Raw genomic sequence first — 25057 nt, forward strand, 5'->3', positions numbered from 1 at the left:
CTGTCGCTGAAAACCAAAAATAAAAGTTTTTCTCTAAGAGGCGTCACAATCTGAACAATATATGATACCCTCAATCCGACCCCTAATTTGAGTAAAAGACCCCTCCTCCTACGTTACTTGGCTTCTTCTACTACTGTAGTTCATCTGAGGGATAGTAGGAATTTGATACTTTATTGTACTTTATTGGAAATATGATCTATTGTTGGGCTGTAACATTTTGTACATTATATTGTTCTCTCAAAAGATGAAAAATCTGATAATAAACTGTTGTAGTTGTTGCTGACACCCTGTTCCACAGTCTAGACGAAGCCAAAGTAGTTTGTTACAGAAAAACACTAGGCCAACCTCCAAACTATTCTTTTAAGTTCAGATGGCTGACAAACTCTTTCCCCCAAGCGTAAAGAAAACAGGGAAATGTTGCACATCGTGTCTGCGCGTAAAAGATAAGGCACACAAGATTTATGTCAAACACTGCATTTATATCAATAAAGCATTTAGGACTGCACAGTATTAACGGTTTCTTTCCTCTTTGATTTAGGCAATGAATTTGGTAAGTGAATCTGACTTGTGCAATATGCTTCCCTCCTCCTTTTGTTTGGCAGTACCAGTGCACTGTCCCCTGCTATGGCCCTCTGCTGGCATGGCATCCCACCCCATCCCTGTATCCCTGTCCCGTAATGACGCCTCACTTAGGAAACAGCCACGCTTTGAACGCAATACTGCTGCCCTCCTGCCCAGTGTAGCGTATTCCCCTCAGCCTCTGCCAAAGCCAAAGTCTTGCTTGCTTTGCTAAGGTGTTGCTCTTTGATCTGGGGTTTCACTTCTCAGGCATCTTTCCTTTTACTCCAAGGCCATAACATAATTATCCCAAGTGCATTGTTCTGTATATTTAGTAAGGTTTTAAACTGCTCTGATGTATTTGTGAATCATAAACAGTATAATGCACCTTGAACATGATTTATTTAGATTTGTATTTGTTCAATTTCATATCATTTGCACCTAATTTATTCATCGTAAGACTTAAACAAATGAACCCTCGTAAAACCAACGTGAATGCTAAACTTCCGAATAGATGCACTCTTTTATTCCCTTTTTCCCTGTGGTTATTGTAACCCACTGACTTTCAACTTGTTCTGCGACATGAGCTTAAATACCATGGTAGTAGCGTTGCTTCATTTTCTCTTTCCTCTCTTTGCTACATTTTCTTAACCTGCTCTTTTAAAAAAAATACATTTTATTCATTTAATTGTTTTAATTGTTTTTAGAATAACTTGTGTTTTTATTATTTTTTAAGATTTAATTATTCATCAGACAGCTACAAATACTATAGATACAGTACACCAAGTCATCTGTAGAAGATATGGCGCCCCTTGTGGCTGACTTTCCTCATATCTCTGTGTTAATTTGTAGGATCAGGCATCTAAAGACAAAGCCCTGCAGAACATGGCAGCGCTATCGTCAGCACAGATTGTCTCCCCGAGTATGATAAAGAATCATCTTCCACCCCTGCCTCCTGCCCCCTATCAACCAGCCAGAGTAAGACCTCTCTGAATTATTCTGTGAAATTTTTGCACTTATTCATTACAAACACGATTTTGCATACCATATCTTAGAATCAAACTGAAAACTGACAATCTTTTTTCCTCCCAGTTCTGGCCTGCTCCAATCCCAGGGCAGCCTGGACCTTCTCAGGAGTAAGTAACCCTCCACAGATCCTGTATCATATCACTGGGGTGGCATTAGGATGTAAAGATTGGTGCTAGAAATTATAAAACATTTAAAGGTGCCCTGCCGCACAAAACCGTTTTTACTTGTATTTTTTAAAATATGTTAGGTCCATAGGTGTTTGTGTTACGTAGTGAATGTGAAAATGAACTGCTACCCCCTGTCTGCTATTGCCACTAAAAAGAAATAAGCAGAGAAATCAGGCCAATTAGAAAAGCTAGTCAGTCTGACGTGTTGTTGCCTGAGCTCATTACTATTCATGAGCTCGTCCAGGTGAGACCACGCCCACAGAAATCGTCTGGTTCAGTGACAGTTTTTGTATACATCAAGGATGGCTGAACGTCAACATTCTTGTGTGCTATGCTTTAACAGAACTTCAACAATGCACATGTTGCCCAAGAACCCAGAGTTGAGGATCAAATGGCTTCAGTTTATTTTTGGAACAATGCCACAACACTATAATTCAAAATTAACTCTGTTCCTCACATTTTGAAGAGAGTGACTTCATCAGCTTTGGCGAGTTCAACAGAGGCTTCGCAGTAAGGTTGCTGTTGCAGCCTGGGGTAGTACCATCCCAGCAGTCTACTGAAAAGCCAGGCTCTCATTGGCTATCTGTTAGCCAATCAGAGTCAAGCAGATTAGCTTGTTGAATATTCATGCGAACTGGCGCAAATCAAGCTGAGCCTTCCAGCAGGCACTCTATACCATGTTAGAATGGCTTGAAACTTGTTAACCAAGGCATTTTTTCCACAAAACTCCATGGTAGAACTTTAGACATTAGCACAAAAGTAATGAAATACGAGTGGCAGGGCACCTTTAAATAAGCGAATAAGCCAGCAAAGGTTTAGGCTAAATGTCAGGTGGGTATTGCAGGGTCTGTTTAACTGATGGCATTTTTGCACACCAGGCTGGTTCTAGATCTCAACCCGGGAAGGACTCCTGGGCTTGGCCGCACCAGCCATGCGTAAGTTCCCCCTAGCAGAGGTCTAACTGAGAGCACAAAGCAGTACTAACTCTTCTTCTACACTGATAATGTATGTATCCTGCACTGATGTAAACCACCACCGCGCAAGTTAACTGCTTCAAATTTGACTAAAGGAGAAATAAAGACTCATTATTCAAAAGGACTAAAATATTTAGATTTTTCATTAAAAGCATAATCACCAATGGCAACACTGAGAAGCAATAATTAAGCAGGTGGACTTACGCCTTGCTGGTGCAGCAACACATGCTTACACTCTGACACTAACAGTCTTCAGTTTTAATATACTATACCCCACTTGCTACGATCACATACTACCACAGCAGTTAAAAAAAAATGTCACCATCTTATGAACACTTTATTGTCTTCTTTCAGTATCAAACCTTTTGCACAGCCCCCCTACTCAAGTCTATCAGGTGCTGTACCGCAGCCCTTACAAAGTGAGTGTTATGCGCAAAACGAACCCAACCAGTCAATAATCACACAAAGGCCTCTTATCTGTGTGGCTGTTTTTCTAAATGTTGGCGTGTGCTGTCCAGGTTACGAGCCCCTGGCGCCCCCGCCTCCCCCCACTGCTACTGCAGTGCCCGTGTGGCAGGACCGGACCATCGCCTCCTCGAAGCTGCGGATGCTGGAGTACTCAGCCTTCATGGAAGTCCAAAGAGACCCAGACACCGTGAGTTACAATTTAGTGCAACGCCTCCGACATGCGAGTTAGGCGTACAGAGCATCGCGTCTGAACTGTCGGGAGAAGTGAAAAGTGCTAAATCCACATAATGCCTCAACTTCAACAATAACAAAGAGACTTTAAAGCTGCTACAATTACTACCCATCTGGAAGTGATAAATGTTCAGTAGCTCTAATATTTCAGTTCCCTCAGCTCTGTGGTGGTTTTCGGCATCATTTAGCTCAGTGTCCAGCTTTCCAACATTCAGATTTACTATTGAACGACCGCAGTAGTTGTAATGTGTAAGTCATTTTACACTTATTAATAAAATATTTATGAAGTGCTGTACTTGTATACAACTATGAAAGCCTTTAACTTTGCCGTAGTATGCCCATCTTCTGCTAGTTTCTAGTATTCCAGTACATCTCAGAGGCACTTACTGTACTTTTTACTCCACTGTGTTTAACCCATAAAGACCTTTACTTTTGTGGTAGTTCCCAAATAAATTTTTCTCTATATTTCACCTTTCTTAATGATTTTTTACAATTTGTTCTAATATTATCCTCTGTATTTTGCTTTTTTTTTGTGAAAATCATGTATTTTCCTATATTTAACTCAATGATCATGTAAATGCTCATAAAAGTTCAGAGTAAAGTTAAGGGTTATTATATCAGAACAGAAAACTGAAGAAAAATTTACTTTTTCAACAAAACCAAAGGTAAAACCAAGTATCATTGATCAAACTCCATGGGTTTTACTGGTGAATCACTACAGAGCCTCTGAACATCCAAATGAGTCATATCTGATTACCATGAAAAGATGATAAACTATATTTTACACCAGTTATTTACACATATTGATAGGATTAGTCGAGCAACAGGTATTTAACACTTTAGATCAGTAGATGCTTTTGGTCGCCAGTTGCTGTTTGGGTCTTTAAGGGTTAACAGCTGAATCACTTTTCAGATTCCAGATTTTCATTCCCCACTTGTCCAGAAAAACCACATAACTCCAAATGTGTGGAATTTGAACATCTGTGATAAACTAAAGAATTCAGTCTTCCTCTGAGAAAATGTTCTTCCCTTTGAATTTAAATAAACTCATAAAATCCTTTTGGAACCAATGGGAAATGCAGGATCACAAAGCTGATAACAGGCCTGTTTTTCTGAGCTCATCAAATATTGATATGTGGTTTTCACAGGACTGTGATGGTACAAACTTATGATAATCTGATCAAATATGATGTATTGCAATAAACTAAACAAGTTAGTTTATAAATGAGTTAAAAACACCTAAAGTGGTAAAATGCAACGTACAAAAGAAAAGAGACCATTTTATTTCATAGTGACTTTAATGTTTCATGCCTAAGGTACATTTTGCTGATAATACAGTATTTACATAGTTTCACATAAGCGAGGTTATGAATGCAGAACTTTTACTTGTGGTATTTTCACGATGCAGTATTAGAATTTTTATATGATTAAAAGTTTTGCATACCATTCATTGGAGAGATAGAACAAGTATTCAGACCTTTTCCTCAGACCAAAAAAAGATAAAGAAAGTGACTACATTCCTCAGATGAATAAAATAAATGTTATAAATGCAATGTAATAAATGTAGTAAATATTTATCACATCCTGCTGTAAAATAAAAAACAATAAATAACATGTAGATGGCTGTTATAACAGCTGTTTAAATAAGCTTTTCCTTAATAAAATGACTGTATTATACAGTACTGTACTATGTGAGTTGCTACTGTTTGTCTTTGCTGCCCTCTGGTGGATAAATCTGTTATTGCAGTATTAACCCCTGTTTGTTTCTGTGTTTTTTGGAGTATGAACAGTCTTTCTCTGTTGCGGTAATGTTGAGGTGTTGACCTTCTTCTCAGCGTTAACAGTCTCTCCCTCTGTCTCCTCTGTCCACTTCAGTACAGCAAACACCTGTTTGTCCACATTGGACAGACCAACCCCTCCTACAGCGACCCCCTGCTAGAGGCTGTGGACATCCGGCAGATTTATGACAAGTTTCCTGAAAAGAAGGGCGGGCTCAAAGAACTCTACGAAAAAGGCCCTCAGAACGCTTTTTTCCTAGTTAAATTCTGGGTACGTTATTATGATCCTCTGTAATCTTCCATGTGTTTGTCTTGAATGGATTTATTTCTTATCCTTACATGAAAAGGTGTTCAGTCTTGTTGCTCAGTAAGAGGTTCCTAATCACGTTTTTTATTCATTCATTTACACTTTTTCTCACAGTTCAAAGTAAAAATACTTCATGTCTGCTGTTCTACGTATATGGAGTATTTTTTATTCTATTTATTCCCTATATTTTAACACAAGTGTCTGAACTTTCTACTCATTATACTTCCAAAACAAGTGTATTCCTTCATTTTTAATGTATTTTGGGGTGGTTATGGGTTATTTTTTTATTTTGCATCATTGTGTGTCTTCACAAACGCAAAGCATTTTCCTCCTTTATTCATCCCATGCATTTATCATAAATAGAAAAGTCAATACCTTGGTCTATGTACCAGTGTGTATCTCACATGTGAAAAATGTAACAACACAAAACAGAAAAGAGACAAAGACTTGACCACAAAGGGGAGCAGTTGTCCATTTAATTAGTCTGAGACCAGGACAGTTAATGCCATCATGGGCAATGTGAGCTTCAGCATCTTTGTCAAGAAACAAGCATCAGAAATACTGTTTATGTGTTTGTACATTAAGTTGAATCAGTAGATCTGCTTTTATCAGAGTGTTTTTTCCAGGTATCCATCTCTACTTTTCTTTAACTCAATTCTTTAGCCAAATGAGTTCAATAGACACATCATACCATAAACAAACCATTTCCTCTTTTTACAACACCATAACAGTTGTCTTATTACAGTTAAGTACTTTACAAGACTGCAAACCATGTTTATATGCAAGATCCATCATGTGTATACTATTACTGTCAGGTTTAGTGAAGTTTCCAAGTGTCTTCACCCAAAGTACAGATGCCTAAAAGAAGTTTTTGCTTGTGTTTTTTGAAGAATCCATATGCAGTGCAGTTTTATTCAGATGCCGATGCTTTACGATGATTGAGGGTTCTTTTTGAAATATAATAGGTAACAGGTTACTAATTACACCATTAAGAATATTATAGGTAATGCAGCTATTTTAATGTCCTCAGTAAAATAATGTCATTCCACTTAAGTGGTTTTCTACTGAATTGTTATGAAATGAAGCTGAAAAGTTCTAAAAGCATATATTTAAAATGGTACAGTAATGCTAAAGTCCTTTTGCAAAGTCATAAGTAGAATACTGTTTAAGTTCAAGCACTGATTTCTTGTCTTTTTAATTTAATTTAATCTAATTTTTTTTCCCATTCTTTCCATATAATCTTTTTACCGGAGAGAATATTTTCAGATGTAACCTCTTTGTAATCACCAATATTCTAATTAGTAACCTTAAATTATTTATAGACTTTTACCCCACCCCCGAAGGGGAGGGATGGGGTATAGTTTTTGGTTCAGTTTGTTTGTTTCTTTGTTCATTTGTTTGTTTGTTAACACTGGCACCAAAACTATTGTTTGAATTCATACCAAATTTGGTTTATAGATTGCCGGTGACCCAGAATAGATCTGATTACATTTTGGGAACAGTAGGTCAAAGTTGAAATTTTTTATGAATTTTTTAAATCTTTTTTTTCCCATTTACTTATAATGGGCAAAATTTCAAATGTCTGTACCAGCAAAACTATTGGTTGAATTCATACCAAACTGGGTTTATAGATTGCCAATGCACCAGAATAATTGTGGTTACATTTTGGGAAAAGTTCAAATTTTTATGAATTTTGTAAATGTTTTTTTTCTTCTCCCATTTACTTATAATGGGTAAAGTTTCAAATGTCTATAAAAACATCAATTTTGTTTCAATTCACTTCAAACTTGGCACATATATAGAGGCAGTTGATATGCTGACATCAGCACACACATAGACATGATGACATCAGCTGGAAAATAAGCTACAATACGTGTGAGGGGCAGGGTTTGTTGTACCTGGCACCACTTGTTTTAACTGTTTTTTTTAAAATGTAATTTTATAAAACAGTTACATATATGACTAGTGCAGCACTGGTCCCCAATCTCAGTAAATGTGTGTCGTGTGCAGGCGGACCTGAACAGCAGCGGCATGCAGGATGGTCCTGGTTCTTTCTACGGCGTCAGCAGCCAGTACAGCAGCGCCGAAAACATGACCATCACCGTTTCAACCAAAGTCTGTTCCTTTGGGAAGCAGGTTGTTGAAAAAGTAGAGGTGCGGATAGCCATCAGCTGATGTTTCCCTTCTCAAACATGATTTATTTGATATGTTTTTGTGTTTGGTTTTTGACTCTTCTGTATGTATTACAGACAGAGTACGCCCGACTGGAGGGAGGAAAGTGTGTTTACAGGATCCACCGCTCTCCCATGTGCGAGTATATGATCAACTTTATCCACAAACTCAAACATTTGCCTGAAAAATACATGATGAACAGCGTTCTCGAAAACTTCACTATCCTACAGGTAACATCCACTGATTATCGTAAGTTGTTGAATAATTCATCTGTGATTTTACAACTGATTTCTGAACAGTTTGTATTTTGTTCTGTTACTTTCAGGTGGTGACAAACCGCGACACCCAGGAGACCTTGCTCTGTATAGCATTTGTTTTTGAGGTTTCCACAAGTGAACACGGAGCTCAGTATCATGTCTACAGACTTGTCAAAGACTAACAGCTCTTCAGGGAGGTTTTGGAGGAAAAATAAATAAATAAACAGACAAAGCGTGACACAATCCCTCTTCAACCAGCCCAACTGTCCAGGAATGAAAAACAACAAAAATACTCACACCGGACTAACACGGACACATTTTATGCTTTAATACAGTCAAGGAAAAACAAGTGAACTTCAACAAGCAAAGAATTTGTAAAGAATTTTGAACAACTATCTGATTTTTTTCCATGTTTTTAAACGTGCTTTAGAAGAAGTGGGTCACTTTTTGCCAATGGAGAGGATAATTGATGGAGCTTGAAATGTTTTTTTTTTTGTTTTGTTGGTTTTGTTTTTTGTTTTTTGAGGGAGCTGGAACGTTTTGAGGGTTGAAAGGACTCCAAGGGAACACACTCGAAGCAATAAGAGAAGTGTACAGTTCATAAGGTTGAAATAGTGGAGAGAACAGGACCATGGAAGGGGAAAACCAGAGCCAAGTGGTGGTGTTGCAGTAAGTTTGTTAGGAAAGCAAGTGCCTTTTTTCCAAAGATTATATATATCATTGCCTGCCACTTTGGATTGCCTTTCTTTTTTTTTTTTTTTTTACTACCTCTTGTTTTTAAATGAACAGAAAAGAGTCAGACAGAAGATTTTTGTTGAAAGAATTGGAAAGACACCTCTCAAACAGATGTTGTTTATGGATGTTTTTGTATCCAGGTACAGAGGGGTTGGATGGAATAACTAATTTTCAATATTGATGTAGCCTGTTTTAATAATAATAAAAAACAAAAATCAATCACCCTAAGTTTTACAGTGTACAGGGAGAAGGTTTATTGTGTTATCGTATAACTTCAATTCTGCATTTTTTATGTTTTATAACAGTTTTTCGAAAATCAGGTCTTACAAGCGTCTATCTATCACTGACTTTTTGACACTTGGGATGCCTTGTACCTTTGCTATCCTGACATAAAGCCAGTGCTTTGCCATCCCCGCAAGATCCGCTGGTATTTTCTTTCCGATTGAAGACGTGTGCTCGGTTGCACTTAAAAGATCAAGGAGGGGGTAAAGCAACAGCAGTGCTTATTTTCTGCCTAATTGAGTTATGCAGCCTAACTGAAAATGAATTGTTTTCTGTACTGTGAGTCAGTGGATGCTAAAGGAATATGTGTTACATAGGAGTTTTTTTTTTTTTCTTGCAGGGGGGCTTTATGTTCATATTTGTGATTACGTAACTCAGCACAGAGACCATGGTTAAAGTGGACAGAAGTGAATCACTGTTTCTTTTGTTTAAAAAAGAAATTGTATGCTGTGAAGTCGGTTTATATTCTTCACCCTTCTCTGTGTAAAGTGTAGAGAGGTCGCATTCGTTGATTAAAGTTCAGTTTTCTACATTGATATTTAAAAGCATTTTTTTTTACTGACATAAAATAATTTTGAAATCAAACTAAATAATCGTCTTGAATGAGAGCTATTGTCTCTGTGCTGTGGAGTATGACCATTGATTGTTATTTATAGGGTTGGAAAAACACACAGCGGGGGGGTCGGGTGGGGTTACTGACTGTATTGATCATTTTCCACAGTGATGGAGATGGTTAAAAATATTGCAGGTCTCGTACTCACCAGGATGAACTGTCCTCCCGAGGAGCCTGCGAGACATGCGCTAAGTGTCTACTCTTTGTGGTTCACTGGACAATTTTGCTATAAAGAAGTTCAAAGTTAAGATATGTACGGTGGAATAATTGCACCTGGCTTTGAATGTCATATTTCACAAGCTAGATACAATAACACTCCTCTAGCAGGTTTTATCTCTCAATCTATCTTTTATACAGACATTTTTGCCATTATAAAAATTAATGTTTTTGATTCTGATGTCTTTTTGACTTTCAGTGTTTGCCATATGCTTCACTGAAAATAATGTGTGATTGTGCTGATATTGATAATTAATAATGAGATATCTAATGTATCATATTCTGAATGGTGTGGGCGTTTTTGTTTTTTTTTTTTTCTTTTTTTTTTGGTTTAAGGTGGTTTACTATTGTCTTTGTTACCATTGTGCATTGCAATTTTATACTTTGTTATCTTCAAAGTAGAGGTTGGTCTATGTAATCAAACAAATGTATCTAACAATAAAAGACGCATGGTGCCTTTGGGGCCATTTTCCCCAGAAAACCTATTAAACACGTAAATGTGTTTTGTCCACAATAGTTTTCTTTCCCAATACAGATAATATAGGGTTAAATGACGCCAAATATTTTGTTAACTGTCTGTGTGACCCCTTTAAACCTATTTTAATGAATAAATGGTGCACATTCATTAACCCTGTATGTTGTACCAAATTCTGAGATGATTGAAGAACTATATGTACTGCCACTAATAATCTTTTTTTTAAACTTGGTTATATCAAGCACTACCTGTTAACCAGTTAAAAAAAATGTAATAACGTGGTTCATTATGTAATAACAATCCAAATTAATATAATTTCAGAGCAATTTAGAAGAAATTAGTCACAGGAGCTACAGGTAATGTAATCAGAACTTGAACCACACAGTTTAAAGATTAATTTAGCACATTACATTTTCCTGAAAATAAAAATGTGTCAAGTGCATTTTGTAATAAATTTCTCAAATTGTAATAACTTATTACATAATGCGAAAAAATTTACTACATAATGCATTGAGGTAGTTTATTACAAAATGCGTCAGTTTATTACATAATGCGGCTTTATTACAAGATGACGTGACATTCTTATTACATTTTGAACTTTTATTATTACATAATGGGAATTTATTACATAATGCAGCTCAACAAGGTGTGCCTTTTTGGCACACTTGGTGACAGATGCTAGCATTTTTGAACATTTGACCTAACGCCAAAAATAATAATGCAAATTAACCAATGTTGCTGTTAATCATTGACATATGCCAGGCTGCAAAAATCAAATAACGTGATCCACTTTTTATGTAGTATATTGAAAAAAAAAATTTTTGTGTGTTTTTTGCATCCAAAAAAATGGTTTGTTTACATTACAAACATGGCATTTAAAGAGTTTAAAAATGTGACAATTATTGAGTATTTGGTGTCTTTATTTACGGCTCAAATTAATGAAATAGAAAAAAAAGTGTAAAAGAATTAAAAACAAACTGTATGAAATTTTTTTTTGACATTATTCCACAAGTGTGCCAAAAGGGCACACTTGGTGATTAGTAAGGGCCTTGCTGGATGGGATACCGGAGGGTTAAAGAAATATTCATGTCCTTTACTGAAGAAATGGCACTGAAAATACTTCACAGTACATTCAAAACATATTTTAGTTTATTTTATCAGTAAAATGTAAAAGGGATTCACTTTTTTTGCTACATCCATATATAGGTTACATTTTACTGCTGCACATGTTTAGGTTGAGCTTAATTTTGATCCACTTTGCATACTGTCTGGTAGTTTTCACAGGAATGTATCATGTTCTACACACCTCCCCCAATTCTAGAAGTTGTTTTGTTAAATAAAATGTATAAAAAGAGAATGCAATGATTGGCAGCTGTCATTAACCAACACTTTATTCACAACAGAATTATTAGAATATTAGAAAACATATTTTTAAACAAATGTTCCGTGAGAAAACTTCGGGACAAAAATTTGGTAATTAGGAATTTAATGGCAGCACTAGCCTGTGTCTCCAAAAAGTTCGGATGAGCAACAAATGTCCGGAAACGTGGTAAACAAAAAAAAAAAAGAAACCAAGTGGAGGAACATTTTACTGCTAATTGTCAACAGGTGAATGATATGCGCAGGTATAAAAAGAGAATCTTAGAGAAACAGAGTCTCTCAGAAGTGGAAAGTAGTGGAGGTTCATCAATCTGGGAAAAACTGTGGCAACACATTGTGGAGCAATTTCAGAACAGTGTTCCCCAACGGAAATCTGCAGAGACTTCAAACATCTTATTATGTACAGGTCAAAGATTCAGAGAAAATGGACAAATCTCAGTTCACAAGGATCAAGGCGGAAAACGTATTTTGAATGCCTTTGATCTTCAGTCCTCAAGCAACACTGCATTAAAACCAGACATGATTCTATGATGGAAATCAGTGCATGAGGTCAGGAACACCTCCAGAAATCAATGTCTGTGAACACAAACACAGGTTAAAATCTGTCATGAAAAGGTGTGAACATGACCAGAAACACTGCTGTCTTCTCTGGGTCAAAGCTCATTTTAAATGAACTGAGGTATAGTGGGGAACTGTTCTATGGTCAGATTAATAAAAATATGATATATTTCTTGGAAAAGGAGAGTAACCATTTTTTATTTATTTATTTATTTTTTTCAAATCCATGCATTCTGTTTTTGTTTTACACTGCATCCCAACTTTTTTGGAACTTGTGTTGTAGAAGATCATCCAATTTTTACTGTGTCACTGCCCTGAGAAATACATATCTCTAAAAAAATAAGTTAACTTTTCGTGAGTTCAGAAAGTTGTGACTGTATTTTCCAGTTCATCCAAAAAAGTAAGTATCTTAAAAGAGGCAATTATTTTCTCAATCCGTGTAAGCTTCAGTTTAGTGAAATGTATTGGAAATAAATAAGAAGCTTTTCCTCTGATGGGTAGGGGGCATCAGTAATTATTTCTATACTATCACGTTGACCCGTGGTTCCCCATGGGTTCTAGATCCTCTCATCCAGTTCAGTCCTTTACTTTCTTTACTTTCTTGGTAAATTCCACTGGCATTTTAGATTGAATAACCTCTCAGCTGGCATGTCTGTTTCTGCACATGAGATTTGACACCATGGCACCATGGTTTATCTGTTGCTAGGTAACCCACTTCAACGATGATTCTATTATTCTGGGTATAGCAACATGATTGGTCCTATCAACTTGCCATTTTCGCTAGTCTCTTCCTTGACCAAAAATACACACATATGCCAAACTGCAGCAGTCAGCATTTTCTGAATTTTGTGTGATGCCCGAGACACACACACAGTCAACTTCCCTTTTATAATTTAGATAAGAAGAAAAGCTCAAGAAAACTTGTAGTTTTCCAAATTTGCACATCACTTAGCATGTATGCTATCACAGAAGAACTGGTTTTCAATGTTAAAACTAATAAATATATGTGTGATTTTTAAGACATGATGAAATAAAAGCAATGGGAACTTCAGGTGGGTTTTTATTTCCTCTCTTTGAAGATTGGACACACTGATTAATCCAGGTGTGTCTGTTACTTCTTGTTGTAGCTACTGATTAATTAGGTACACCTGGATTAATTAGTGTGTCCAGTAATCAAAGACAGAAAATAAAGGACCCACCTGAAGTTCAGGAAGTTGTGGGACTGCGCATAGAGTCCATTAGAGTCCAACTGAAACACCTAGTATACATGTAGACCACAGGTGTCAAATATGCGGCCTGGGGGCCAAATCCGGCCTGCCAAAGGGTCCAGTCTGGCCCTTGGGATGAATTTGTGAAATGCAAAAATTACACTAAGATATTAACAATCCTTTCATTTCAGGTTCCACATTCAGACCAATTCACTCTCAAGTGGGCAGGACCAGTAAAATACTATCATAATAACATATAAATAATGACGACTCCAAATTTTTCTCTTTGTAAACGTAAATATTTTCATGTATTTACACTAAAACAACGTGCAATTTAGCAAAAAATGTGAATAACCTGAGCAAATATGAACATCCTGAAATGTTTTAAGAGAAGTAAGTATAATTTTAACAAGATTCTGTCTGTTATTAAATGTTTTGTGTATTTTTAGATCCACTGTGATCTGTAAGTTATAATGTGTATGTGTAAATGGTAAACAAAGCAGAATATTGTTTAAATTACAATTATTTTTTCAGTTTGTTCATGTTATTCACATTGTTTGAAAGGATAGTTTGTGGCTGTAAACCATCTCATAATGTAAATTTACTTTTTTCACTCGAAAACATAGAGAAAAGTTTGGAGTTACATTACTTATATATTATTACGTTATCATTTTACTGGTTTGGCCCACTGCAGATCAAATTTAGCTGAATGTGGCCCCTGAACTAAAATGAGTTTGACACCCCTGATGTAGACCACCAGAACTACTGGGGAAGAACTACAACTCCCAGCATTCAAAGCGCGTGGAGCGGACCTCAAGCCGGAAGTAGATGTCCAGTGTGTTTTCTCCACAATAAAACTTCACTTGACCAAAGGTTCCGTATATGTTCTGGTGCTTTTGTTGGATAAATGTAATACAGTTCCTGTTTTACTCCTCAGACCGGATACCATAACCGTTATTTTCAGACTGACTTTACACCGGCAGGAAAAGGACGAAGCAGAAGATGTGGGTAAACAGAGCTAAGGCAAGGTTCGGTGTTTAAGATGCCCAGCGGCTTTTGTATATTCATGTCAGTAAGTTAATTATCAGCTAGCATTATAAACATAGCTAAACACCAGGAAGTGGTTCGGATTCAAAGCCTAAACTCCAATTACTGCACCGTTACTAACTATATCTGCGCATCCGACGGGCCGGTTGTTAACTTCAGCTGACGACAACAGGTTCAGGAGGTGAGTGAAGTCATAAATAATAAACCATTTAATAAACATGCACTGTAGTTTGTCTGATAGCACTGCCGGGTTAACAGTTAGCTCTGTAGCTAGCCTGTTTAGTGTGGTGTTTAGCCGCTGTTAACGTTATGCCTGGAGGCTAAAGACACTAACCTGCCTGTGAACTGTTGTCATTCTAATGGTTTTTATTACAAATATTTGTCTGACCTGAGGCTTTTCACAGCATCCAGAGAATATGGAAGCATTGAGGTTAACCTGACTGCAGGCTAAGCTAATGTGACTTTGGCTTTGCCTTCCACAGCATTTTTTTTTTTTTTGCTCGAATACCATCAGACAGATAAGCAGCTTTTCCCCTTTTTTCCCCACATGTTAGATAACTTACCCTTTCTTTTTTTCTAAGACAAAGACACACGACTGTCTGTTAAGAGACAAAATATCTTGTTTCAAATTGTACCTAATTGGAGTCATTAAATATTTATTGAGTCTATTGCTATTATCACTTAAGTTGCTATTAGTTATTACCAAAATGTACTTATTAATGGTAGCCCTTGATATACATTACAAATGTAAACTCACTACCTTTCTATGACCGTTAGCTACTGTGTTTACTATTTTCTAACAACCCCTAAATGCCACAAAAATTGAAAAATTTTGTTTTTTGTTACTCATTTTTATTTTATTTTTTTTTTTCTTTTCACCCATTAAACATTTTCCAGTGATACAACAGGATAGAATTATAAGAAAATATATCAATAAAAATATGAAAATCAAATGTTTAAAACAAAACAAAACAAGAGAAATCGGCAACAAAAAAACTCAAAAACACACACAAAAAATTACAAAAACAGTAGAATACTGTCAATTTTGTTATGCAGGATACGTTGTTAAATAACAATTCTTTCCAGGTGAAATAAGGCCTGGTCAGAACAATAAGATATTTATCATAATACATTGTGGTATCAGAATACCAATCCCTTCAATTATTATAGGGTAATGGGTAATCCTAAAAATTATGTTTTGTTTGTTGCATGATGCAAAAGTTATTATGTTCACAGGCATAAGTTATTGGTTAAATATGTTATTGTCTTCAGTACATGTTAAACAAACATCTGATCATAGTGAACAATTGAAAGGGCTGTTGTTTTTTTAATCCTGTTTGTCTTCCTCCTGCTGACTCACACTGCACAGGCAGTTTATTTTTCCTTTTCAAAAGAACTGTTACCTCTGACACTGAAGCCCCCTGCTTCTTTACACTGCATTGCTTCCCCCTTTTTTCTCTCCAGACAGAGTGTAGCCATGTCAGCACTCTGTTTGAGGCCGGTGTATTGTTGCACTCCCATGAGACAGTGAATGCAACCCATAGAGAATTTTTACAAAATCAAGAGCATTTGCCCCTAGTGAGTTAGAGTATAAAATACATGTTATGTTTGATAGCTTGGCTTGTTAGAAAGCTACTGATATTATATATTAATACAAAGAACTTATGTTAATACCATAAAAAATAGTTAAAGCACCATCATCATTTATACAGAATAATAACTTCAGCATCATCTTTGATCCACCAAAGGCTAAAAACAGGAACAATAGCACGCTTACCATGCACTTTGGAAAATGTTTGTTTCTTTTCCCCTTTATTTTTACTTGGGGTCATAATTGTTCACATTTTTTTTAGATGAATTAAGTTTTTATGAATATTGTAAAATGTACTGATTGAATATATTTGGTGTATTTATTGTAGCTCAAAGCATCTTATTCATCCAATTGTTAGACACAAGCGCACATTTTAGAATGTTATGGATTGAAACCAGGCACCAAACCTCTAGTCTTCCATTCAGTGGTTGACCTGCTCTACATCCTGAGCCAAATCCACCACTAATATGAACAGATCTGGTGGTTCTTGGTCCTAAACCTTCAGTTACCTACTTTCAGATTCAGTTTTTTTGTACAAAATTTTTTTTCCACATGTATGTTATTATGCTATTTTGTTCATCCAGACATGCTTTTGTGTCCATTTCAATAACAAATACCACAATTTCTAATATGAATTTGTATTTATTTAGGAGCTGCCCAACTTATCTCATCTGACACACCATCATAACATCTACTGAACCACTGACTCGCCAGCATGGCTAACACAGACACTGCCAGTGTCCGGGTCTTCTCTCTGAACTGCTGGTCAGTGGATGTGGTTTCAGTGATTTTAAGTACTTTTTATGAAATGTAGGCATGCAAAAACATTGTTTTCTCTCTTGTATTTTTTCAGGGGAATCCGCTACCTTAGCAAACACTGTCCACAGCGGTATGCCATGATTGGAGATTTGCTGAGCAAGGAAGAACATGATATCGTCTTACTACAAGAGGTTAATACTTCTAGAAATTATCCATAATTTGATTTAGAGCATTCTGTAGGGTGGGTCAACTTCATGCCTCTTTTGACTTGTGAGGGCCGTATTAGTTATACAGGAAAATTTGATGTTTTTCCATATTTTTATTTTCAGGTGTGGAGTGAAAAAGACTTTCTCAACTTGAAAAAGAAACTTGCCTGTAGTCATCCTCATTGTCATTACTTTAAAAGGTATTTTTCACATTTTAATGTAAGTGTGTGCTCAAGGTGTTTTCTTTCAGTATCCTTTGATCTGTAATTTAAAACAAGTCATTTATCACACCTTTAAATATGCTACCGCAGTGCTCCTGTATAGAAACCATTACTTGCATGACACTGGCACTACCTTAAGGATTAACTTCATGTTTTGCAGTTTAAATCCTTCTTGAGCTTCATTCCAAAGCTCAAGACTACAATTAATTAAAGGCACTAACTTTTTAATCCCCTCTGTATTTCAGTTTAAATGTCAGCTTGAATAGATAAGGCTTCACATCTTGAAGAGAAGCCACATACTTCACATTGTACAAATGACAGGACAGTTATATGGAGATCTGACATGTACCATTACAATAAAACCACGTACTGCTAAAGCTGGTGATAACTCCTGTTAATGTTCTGCTTGTCCTCTCATTCTGCAGTGGCGTCATCGGCAGTGGACTGGCTATTTTCTGCAAACACAGAATCCATGATACATTTCTTTATCGCTACTCACTCAACGGTTACCCTTACATGGTAAGTGTGGAGAGCTTAAGTTGTAAAAGAAACGTTTTGTCCCTTCCAAAGCAAATAAGCAAAGTAGATGGATTTTTTTAAAAGGTCATTAGGCCCAATCCCAATTCACCCCATGGCCCTCCCCCTTACCCCTATCCCTCCATTTTGCACATTCACATGAAGGGGAAGGGGTGTCCTGATTCTTGATGAGTCGGAGGGAAGGGCAAAGGGGGAGGGCTGTTTGGCCCTCGAAACACAGATTTTTCAGGACCAGACTTCAAACGGAGGGGTATGAGAAATCTCCCATAATTCTGTTTGAATCATCGGCAAGATAGAGGTAAACACAGCAAAAAAGTGCAGCAGTGTGATGAAAGAAACACGCAAATCTAAGTATTTTCTTCGTAAACAACTTAATCATTTGATTGTCTGTTTAATGCCGTTTCAATGCGTTATAGACCGTATTTCTGTAGTTTGCGGTTGATGGCCACAAAAAGATGACCAAAGCCCATGCAGCAGAGACGGTTACAGCTGCTGATGGCATGGTGAATTCTTTCGGAAACAAAGTTGTTGCATTTGTTTATAGCAGCATCGATGACTGCTGATGATGTAACAGGTCTCAAAGGGTTGTCTCATTTCATAGGGGAATGTTTCAACCCGTAACCCCCGCAACTTCATTTCAAGGGGTAGGGCTAAGGGGGAGGGGCCAAGGGGTGAATTGGGATTGGGCCTGTCTTATCATTTTCTATTTTATTTATTTATTTGCAGTATTTTAGTCTAACAGTCTTTCTATATAGCCAAGTAAATGTTCCCATTTCATTAAATCTTCCTGTTTCCCTGGTTTTCAGGCTCACCATGGAGACTGGTTTGGAGGCAAAGCTGTTGGGATGGCAGTCATAAAGATTGGCAGCATGACTGCAAATGTCTATGTCACTCATGTAAGCTGTCCTGCTTTGGCTGTTGTCGTGGCCTTTGTACTGTGTGATGCAGTTGCTGATTACTGTACTGTTGTGATGTCTCTGTGTCTTGATTGTAGCTGCATGCTGAGTACTGCAGAGAGAAGGACTCATATCTACCTCATCGAGTGGTTCAGGCCTGGGAGCTGCAGCAGTTCATTCGGTATTTTGATCCTTTATTGTACATGTATCTATACTGTACTGGTGTGTATTTGCATATTTTTTAACTGTTGTCATCATGTGAGGCCTAATAATGCGAGATTTTGTTCTTGAATATGACAAATATGTATTTTTTTGTGTTTTCTAGCCACACCTCTGCTGGAGCAGATGTAGTGATTGTAGGTGGTGACCTCAACATGCACCCTCAGGACCTGGGTAACAGACTACTGAGGGCTTACACTGGACTCCGAGACTCTTATTTAGAGACTGCTAACTTTGATGTAGGTCGTGACATTAAAATTGCACACTGTATGACACCGTGTCCTAAAAAGATTCAGTTAAATATTTGAGCTTTACTGCATTTAAGGATTTATGTGAAAGAGACTATTATTACGCTGTGTGTTCCCCTTTTGAGTTGAACGTCAAAGTGTAAGCATGGATGCCACATCACCACATTCTGAGAGGGAACTTGTATTTCAACATAGAGCTTACATTAGCATGACAAGGCAAAATGAGGCTGGCATGGCAAATGCAGTGATAAAGGGTTTTTCACTGAATTGGTGTTTAGTTGTTGCACTATTTTTAAATAATGGAAATAATTTTTTGAGTTTAAGTAGTTGGTACTATATGTCAGCTGATCAATGGGCATCATTTTGGGTGTTGATGACTGTTGGTATTGGTGGAACTTGACTCTGATGATGGCTTGACTCCACATATTAATGAATATGTTTACATTCATGCAGAGTCAAGGTAGTGTCACTGTAAACCTGACATAATTTATATCCATATTAATATTAGCTTTACATAAAATTGAAAGGCTGTTGGATATAGCATGGTATTATTAATTTATTACTGGGATTCCAAAACTTTTTGTCATCAACAAAAATGGATCATAGGGCTGTTTTTATTTGTTCACCAGCTGATGGTGGAAAGTATGTATTAGCAATAATATGAAATGTGAATTCTCCACATGAAAACAGTTGGGTATTCTCTGTGAGTTTATAAATGTTTACCACAGCAAAGAGGATGCAGAAGAAGCAAAATAGGGGACAAAAAAATTACCTTCTTTCCTAACATAAAAATAAATGTATTTTGTTGCAGGGATGTGAGGATGGTATGACTCTTATAGCAGACAACCCTTTCATCAGCAAAAAGGAGCTTGTTCCCTTCGAGAAGGGAATTCGAATCGACTACATCCTGTTCAAGGTGGGTAGAAGTCGCAAGAATTCACAAATGAGTTTAAGCATTAAGTAAATGTTCAGTTCAGCTGTGTTCAGTTTACTTTAAATCACACACTGGATAATGGACTGGTCTAATCCCCAGGGCTCTTCTAAAACGGACATGCATTGTGATTCCATGTCCACCACCAAAGGGTCCATCCCTGACCACCCCTTCCCGTACTCGGACCATGAAGCTCTGACTGCTGAACTTCGAATGGAGCCACACACTCCAACTGAGCCTGGACATGACAAGAAATCGATGGATCAGGACTCTGGTACACTGATGTTTTTGTGTGGTGCTTCAATGTAGAGATGTGTGAAAGGGTACCTGTCTTGAATTTTCATTGCTAGCTATTACAAAAGATCATGTATAATACTGTTGGTTCTGTCCGGTAACTTACGTTATAGCCCGTTGTCAAGTACTAAATCACTGCTCTGTCAGTCAGGCATGGTCAGCGACATGTTGCCTCCTTCATTGGCTGTTCCAGCATCAGTAGTGACGTAGTAACGTTGTATTGTCCAATTACCTGGGCTGCGATGGACTGGCCACTGACCCCGTGCAGCAGACCCCAGTCCAAGATGACACTTTATTGGCCAGCGCTGGGTTGCGTCTCTAGGACAATGGTGGAGTGCACAGCGTACAGCTGCGCGAACTCGTACTTTCCACTCAGTCTCGCTCACTGACTGCTGCTTGTTTACTCACACTCAGTCACCCTGAATCAATAGTGGTATATCACATCAGGCCAGCAGTGGCTGCTCCTCATAGGTTCTGTCCCTGCCTGTAATCCAGGTAGTAAAAAGGTCCAGTGTGGTGCATTTATGGCATTTTTTTTTTTTTTACTGAATTTGCACAGCTGTTGCTTATAAGTAATACACAAAGGCCAATAATGTCGTAAGCATGACCAGTACAAATACACTTTAAACATGAATTTGTCCAAAGCTACTTGACTTGATCGGCTCTCTACTGTCTCTCATGTCTTCAGGGAAGGTTGCAGAGCTGGTGGACATCCTGACTGAGGCCCGTACGGAGGTTAAAGTGGGTTTGCACTGCGCAGAGAGGATGCGCTACACAGCAACTCGCACCGGCATCATGGGGCTGGCTCTGCTGTTCCTGGAGCTGGCCATTGCAGCGGTGCCCTGGTTGGCTCTGGGAGCAGAGCAGCCTTTCCCCCGTACCTCCTTCTACCTGCTGGCTGCTCTCTGCTGTGCTATCTTACTGACCACTTTTCTGCTCTACATCTTCTACACCATGGAGCTGAAATCCCTTCAAGGAGCTGAAGACCAGATGAGGCTGGCTGTAGGGAGTCTCCAGGAGAAGCTCAGGGGATTCCCTCTGCCTCAGCCCTACAGCACCCACCGTAAACCCCCTGAAGGTCAGGAGCCCAGTGCCTTTGACCCAGAAGAATAAAGCAGCAGCCAACTGGGTCGAAGCGAGCTCAATGAAACAAGCCTGTGAAATTAGCTTTAAAGGGCAATTTGTAAGATTAACATTCAGGAATTAACTGCAGCTATCAACAGAGGGGGTGAGGTTGGGGGTGGGGGGCAGCATTTTACCACAAAGTTGCATTGTTGATATTTAACAACTAAACCTCAGAGCTGCTGACTGCAGTCTTATTAAATACATGTAAGGAGTCACCCTGTAGTTTACATTAGAGTCAAATTTTAGCAAGAAATTGGCTACAACAAACTGAACACCAACACCTTTTGGGATGGTTTTCAGTATGGTTTGTGTTGTTTGCTGCTCTAATGACCAATATCTAATGACTCTAATTAATTATTACAACAGTTCAAAACTAGGGCATTTTTAATGGTAGACAACTTGTCTGAAAAGCTTGTCAACAAGCAACTCACAAACATTTACACAGCCGGTAATGGTTTGCAATTAGTTACCGTTATAATCCATTGCTCCATTACCACCTTACTAGTATAGAATACATTTTTGAGTTCATCTGACTTCATTCCTTTATGGTGTCTGTCGATGTTTTGGAGGCCCCTACTCTTATTGTTTTAGACACGCATGTTCCTATTGTTGAGATGGAAGTAGGTATTTTAACTGTATGAACACTTTCATTTTTAATCAAGTAAATTTATAAATGTATGGTTATTGGTACAAAAACTTAATAACCAGCTAAACTCTATTGTCATCAAAACATTCTCTATTTTAACAGTTTCACACACTCTAACCAGCATCTGAACAGTCTCTCCACAGCTTCAACATACCTCTTATAAAGCTGGTCAAAGGTGTTCTTGTCTAGTTGGATGTATCTGGTGATCCAGTTCATCCTAGAGCAGTTCAGTAGGATTCATGTCAGGTGACCAGGCAGTCCATTCCATGATAGACAACACTCCAGATGACGGTTTTCTCCATAAATAGCCCTTACAGAGCATGGAGATATGTTTCAGGTCATTGTCCTGTGAAGTATGGAAGGGAAGCCATGTTTTGTACTGACCTGTATCAATACTGAACCATCAAACTATTTGTCATTGTTTTACATGCATCAGTGAATCAGACATGGTCATTAACCTACATTTATATATCGAGTTCACGTATTCTACACACTTATTGGAAGAAAATTTGTGGAATAGAACACATAGCTACATATATTTCATCCAGATGCGTTTTATATAGACAATAGGAACATGTACGTGTCTCTCAAAAACAATAAAACCAGGTGTTTCCAAACTTTTGGCAGGTATTGAACCTGCTGAGAGTCGTCTCTGTGAGGACAGCAGCACCAGTCTTAATTCATATTTATTTTCCTTCACTTTTTGTCAAGTTTTTTTTTTTTGCTGTTGAACATGTTTTTTCCGTTCTGTTGGTCGGGTAGTTATGATAACAATGGCTGGATTTATTGTTTACTGTTCCTCTCAGAAACTTTGTGTCCTTTCATGTGATGTGATATAACATACTGTATCTCTGCAACACAATGCATTGACATAATATCAAACCGTTTTCTTGACACTCTGTTGATAATTTAAGTTAATTTTTAAATTGTTGGAGCTGTAAGTATTACAAATTGCCCCTTTTAAGACGTATGTTTGAAGGAGTTATCCCTCCTCTGAATGTGTTTTATGCTTTTGAGATTATATTTGTACTGCATGAAGGAGCTGATTGAGAGTTATTTAAGGACGTTTTCTGAAAGTAGTGCAGGACACATGCTATGACATTTTTGTACTTTTTATATGCTAATCTCGAGCCTTTTTTTTTACCCCCACATTTCTCTCTATGCACCTCAACAGTTACTTCCCATTTCACTGTAAGACAGGCCTGTGCTTCTGCGGTACTTAAAGGTCATAAACGTGACTCTGCGTGTTGTTTCCTACTTGCATTCCTCCCACAAACCATTTCACCGGGGCCACTTATTTCTGTTTCTGACTTCTTGCTTCCCGTTTACAGTTTGGATTCTGCTGTTAGTCATAATTGGTCCCGAATGTTTTGCTGGTTTGTTTAATGTACTTACAGTAAATATGCACTTAAGATGTCTCTGTGTTTGTACAGAGGACACACACTCAAGGAAGCTTTACATTTGGGTCAGTAATATTTGCTCTGCAGGACAGACCACTGAAAGCTTCTAGAGCTTTTCAGTACAGTCTAGGGAAAGAAACACTCCATCTTGCATGTCTTTATTCTCATATTCACTGTTTGGACTGAAATGTGCTTCATGTTAGACAATCCACACTCCTGTCTCTCTTAATCCTAAATATAGCAGTAGCAATGCACTTGAAATTCTCCAGCGCATATTCTGTGGTTAATATGAATCATGCTTAATATATCTGTAGTGTGCAGTGAATGTAGTTTACTAACCAGATAAGCCACTTCCTCTTGGGAAACTGCTTAATGCCATATATTCACAGCTATCACTGTATAACAGTGTAATGGCTCAACAAGATCTTACTACCAGTCATCAAGTTTTAAGTTGTGTTGTCACCTCAGTAATGGAGAAGAACTCAGCAGTTTTTAATTTTATTAAGATTTATAAAGTGAAGATGATATCTGCTGTTCATTCCAATGACAAATTGAGATGAGCATGATCATGGCAGCAATAATAAAAAGTCAATACTTACAATTTATTGGACTTCTGTGTGACTGATTGTGAATGTGAGTGATTAAAATAGCAGGTGTGGAAGCTGCAGATTTGAGTCAGTTTTATTTATTTATTGAACTTTTTTTTTTAACCAGGTTGGTCTCATTGAGAGGGGGGGTCTCTTTCAAGGGAGGTCTGGCCAAGACGGCAGCAATACAGTCACATCATTACAGTTTACAATAATAAAAGCATTTGCAAACAGAAAAAAAAACATACAATCAGTTGAAACATTTACCGACCATTAGTGTTGATCCCAGAGTTTTAACCCTGTCGTTAAAATCAGTCAAAGGAATCAGTGTTTGTTGATGTAGCTCAGACTGAAGCTTATTCCAGGCATCAGGAGCAGAAAACCCAAAAGATTCTAAGACCTAAAAGTTTCTAAGACAAGGTTCAAGGTTTGAGTTGCATTTCAGTGACATAAAGGGCAAAAATTCAAGTTCTTGGTTATGGACTGAAAATATATCAGTTTAGGGTCAAATTTTCTCAGGAATCTGAATCTGAAATCATTTCTGCCAAATCTTTTGTGGTTTTCAAATCACTGAGCCTTGATTGACACAAGGTTGAAACAAAAAAACATGAAATGTGGCCTATGCACTACTTGATTTAACCATTTAATTTCTGTCAAAAATCAAACATAACATGCTTTCTTCTCTTCATCTGTAAACTTTGAATACTCCCCAGGAGGCCTTCCTCCCTCCACCTCTGGATGGCTTTGGTCTTGGTACTTAGCCCTATTCAGTCTGAATTTTTTTTTTTTTTTTTTTTTTAAATATCAATTAGGCATTACGCCAAAACATGTGTAAGAGTTGTTTTATTAGTTCAACTATAAATTGATTAAAGAAACTTTCCTAAAGTGATTCTGGCTGGTTAAATTGGCTTCATCATTGACAGAGCAAGCCCAAATCTAACA

The 25057-nt window shown here is 37.5% G+C and overlaps 2 protein-coding genes across 7 annotated transcripts in view; both read left to right on the forward strand.

Moving 5' to 3' along the window:
- tead3b (TEA domain family member 3 b) overlaps nucleotides 1-8985 on the forward strand; it is a 31832-nt gene extending 22847 nt beyond the window's left edge. For 3 of the 5 annotated variants that reach the window (XM_030133672.1, XM_030133673.1, XM_030133674.1), the window contains 10 exons: nucleotides 539-550; nucleotides 1411-1536; nucleotides 1651-1694; nucleotides 2633-2689; nucleotides 3083-3147; nucleotides 3247-3383; nucleotides 5303-5476; nucleotides 7523-7666; nucleotides 7762-7914; nucleotides 8010-8985. In XM_030133672.1, coding sequence (XP_029989532.1) covers nucleotides 539-550; nucleotides 1411-1536; nucleotides 1651-1694; nucleotides 2633-2689; nucleotides 3083-3147; nucleotides 3247-3383; nucleotides 5303-5476; nucleotides 7523-7666; nucleotides 7762-7914; nucleotides 8010-8123 — 1026 coding nt within the window. In that variant the 3' untranslated portion in view covers nucleotides 8124-8985. The remainder of the gene's footprint in view (nucleotides 1-538; nucleotides 551-1410; nucleotides 1537-1650; nucleotides 1695-2632; nucleotides 2690-3082; nucleotides 3148-3246; nucleotides 3384-5302; nucleotides 5477-7522; nucleotides 7667-7761; nucleotides 7915-8009) is intronic. The other 2 variants (XM_030133676.1, XM_030133677.1) reach the window with 2 other exon arrangements.
- A 5361-nt stretch (nucleotides 8986-14346) lies between these two features.
- smpd2b (sphingomyelin phosphodiesterase 2b) lies at nucleotides 14347-24133 on the forward strand. Of its 2 annotated transcripts, XR_003935459.1 has the most exons (12): nucleotides 14347-14636; nucleotides 16697-16811; nucleotides 16900-16996; nucleotides 17135-17211; nucleotides 17658-17751; nucleotides 18576-18665; nucleotides 18764-18846; nucleotides 18991-19123; nucleotides 19944-20048; nucleotides 20166-20337; nucleotides 21046-22338; nucleotides 22387-24133. XR_003935459.1 is itself a non-coding variant. In XM_030134638.1 (11 exons), exons 2-11 carry the CDS (start codon nucleotides 16762-16764, stop codon nucleotides 21468-21470), a joined length of 1326 nt encoding a protein of 441 aa, XP_029990498.1. In that variant the 5' UTR covers nucleotides 14347-14636; nucleotides 16697-16761; the 3' UTR covers nucleotides 21471-24133. The 2 variants fall into 2 exon arrangements, 1 of the variants encoding a protein (XP_029990498.1); XM_030134638.1 differs by having other exon boundaries at nucleotides 21046-24133.
- The last annotated feature ends 924 nt before the right edge of the window (nucleotides 24134-25057 follow it).

This window comes from Sphaeramia orbicularis, chromosome 5 (assembly GCF_902148855.1).
Source record: "Sphaeramia orbicularis chromosome 5, fSphaOr1.1, whole genome shotgun sequence".
Classification (NCBI taxonomy): Eukaryota; Metazoa; Chordata; class Actinopteri; order Kurtiformes; family Apogonidae; genus Sphaeramia; species Sphaeramia orbicularis.

Coding starts and splice junctions, on each gene's coding strand:
- smpd2b (XM_030134638.1), top strand. CDS start 16,762: ATGGCTAACACAGACACTGCCAGTGTCCGGGTCTTCTCTCTGAACTGC. Junction 18,666..18,763: donor CAAATGTCTATGTCACTCAT/GTAAGCTGTCCT, acceptor TCTTGATTGTAG/CTGCATGCTGAGTACTGCAG. Junction 20,049..20,165: donor TCGACTACATCCTGTTCAAG/GTGGGTAGAAGT, acceptor TCTAATCCCCAG/GGCTCTTCTAAAACGGACAT.